The sequence below is a fragment of the Protopterus annectens genome, chromosome 10.part0 (genome assembly GCF_019279795.1).
Source record: "Protopterus annectens isolate FY-2018-M chromosome 10.part0, PAN1.0, whole genome shotgun sequence".
NCBI lineage: Eukaryota > Metazoa > Chordata > Ceratodontiformes > Protopteridae > Protopterus > Protopterus annectens.
The window spans coordinates 1445926352-1445928295 of NC_056744.1; the positions used below are offsets into that span (position 1 = coordinate 1445926352).

General features: G+C 34.5%; 1 protein-coding gene across 3 annotated transcripts in view; it reads right to left on the minus strand.

Annotated features, from left to right (window-relative positions):
- Positions 1-763: 763 nt before the first annotated feature.
- The window catches only part of BTF3L4 (basic transcription factor 3 like 4), a 199512-nt gene continuing 198331 nt past the window's right edge, over positions 764-1944 (minus strand). For all 3 annotated transcript variants that reach the window (XM_044086070.1, XM_044086069.1, XM_044086071.1), the window contains exon 6: positions 764-1355. In XM_044086070.1, coding sequence (XP_043942005.1) covers positions 1309-1355 — 47 coding nt within the window. In that variant the 3' untranslated portion in view covers positions 764-1308. The remainder of the gene's footprint in view (positions 1356-1944) is intronic.

Genomic DNA, 1944 nt, shown 5'->3' on the forward strand with positions numbered 1-1944 from the left:
ATTCATGGAAATACTGTTTTTACTTACATTCAGTAATTAAAATTATGGTATATTAGAATTTTAGCAAGAAAGTATTACAAAACAAGTCATCTTGCTCTTTACTGTAAAAAGCAGTTGGGGAAAAATATTCCATTGCTAGTACTGTTAGATCACATTAGAGTACCTCAATGTTCATTAAAAAAATCTTTTCTGATGCATCAAGACTTAATACAATACACGCTCCAGCTTTTTCACAGTAAAACTTTCTACATCTGGATTACTGAAAGTACACCATTCTAATTTTCTGCAAAGAACAGAAATCAAGACTTAAGATGTTTATGTGCACCTAACAAAGACCTAATACAATACACGCTCCAGCTTTTTCACAGTAAAACTTTCTACATCTGGATTACTGAAAGTACACCATTCTAATTTTCTGCAAAGAACAGAAATCAAGACTTAAGATGTTTATGTGCACCTAACAGTTTTAAAACAGAAAAATGTATTACTAAAAAGCACAATCTGTGAGGCTGTCAAATGAACATTTTCCCTTGACATTTTTAGTACTCTACCAGTGTGCTGCCAATGCTTGTGTCAACCGATTTAGCCAGGCTAGACCACTAGAAGGCTGCACAAACTGTCAACTGCTTTTCTTCTTTAGAGAGGCATAAAAGAAAAACACCATGTTAACTTGTCAGCGGTACTCTCAAATTAAAATATGCCCATCTCAAAAAACCAAAAACGCGGGCAAGGCAGGGATGAAAAATGCAGCAAAACAATGGTATTACAAATGTATGTTAGTAATTTATTGGAAAAAGATTACCTGATATAAAATCAGTGACCATCTTCACACCAATTACCTTCTGGACAAAAAAAAAAATTGTCTAGTTTTAAAGGGTACTTCCTTAATGGCTCTAATGCACTCTAAAAGATGTCAGTTTAAACCTTTATGCCGAATGCTGCAACAAGTGCATATTCTAGGAAACTGATAAATCATTCAAGAAAAGCACAAGAATTAAATTTATTTTAAGTTTACTTTCAAAGGAAAACCTTAAATAACGCTTGTCCCAAATTGCTCTTGACTGCACAAACTGGCTGACCCAGCCTGTTAGTTCATCTCAATAACCTTACCAACATTTAGACCCAAAAAGTAGTTGCTGCATTTTAGTGCAAAATGCATAATGAAAGATGCATCAGCACCTTAAGTAGGAAACAATCTGTGAAAGCAGCAGTCCCATGTGGTGGAATACTGCTCAATGCTGAATTAAAATGTGGAACCAAACAGGCCCCATAAATAAAGTCCATTGTTAACTTCCCATCCACCGACACTCAGTTGGCTTCATTCTTTGATGCCTCATCAAAGTTTTCTACAAGATCTACAGGAAAAGAAAAGGACAGGCAAGGTTAAAATTTTCTTGAAGCAAGAAAGGAGGCATTATCGTTTTCTTTATATTTGGAAAAACCAACATCTTCAGACAGCTTTCAGACATTCAAATAAAAAATAAATAAATAAAAATAAAATAAAAGTGCAAGAAACAACTTAATCAGAAAAAGTGCTACTTGGGTAAAACCTGATACAATGCTGAAAACAGTGTAAACACACCCAGTGTGGAAGAACCTATGCACAGGAGGTACCCCACATTCGTTTATTGCAAAACAAATCTCACAGCTGGCATGATCTCACACAGCTGGCGTGATCTCGGATGAAAACAACAAAAGTAGATAAACAGAACCGTTCCACATTTGCTTTTATCCATTTAAACTGTTGACAGCCTCAATTCAACCAACCAATTTATGTTGCAAGATCATGCAACACAAGTACACAACGTATACATTTTAAATACACAACTCTTAAATCCAACTTGCAGAACAAACACAAATTTAGACTAATTCTACAAACACACAAGAAATTAATAATTAAATCTTGGTCTATAGTCTGGATGCTGAAAAGTTTTTTAACAAAAA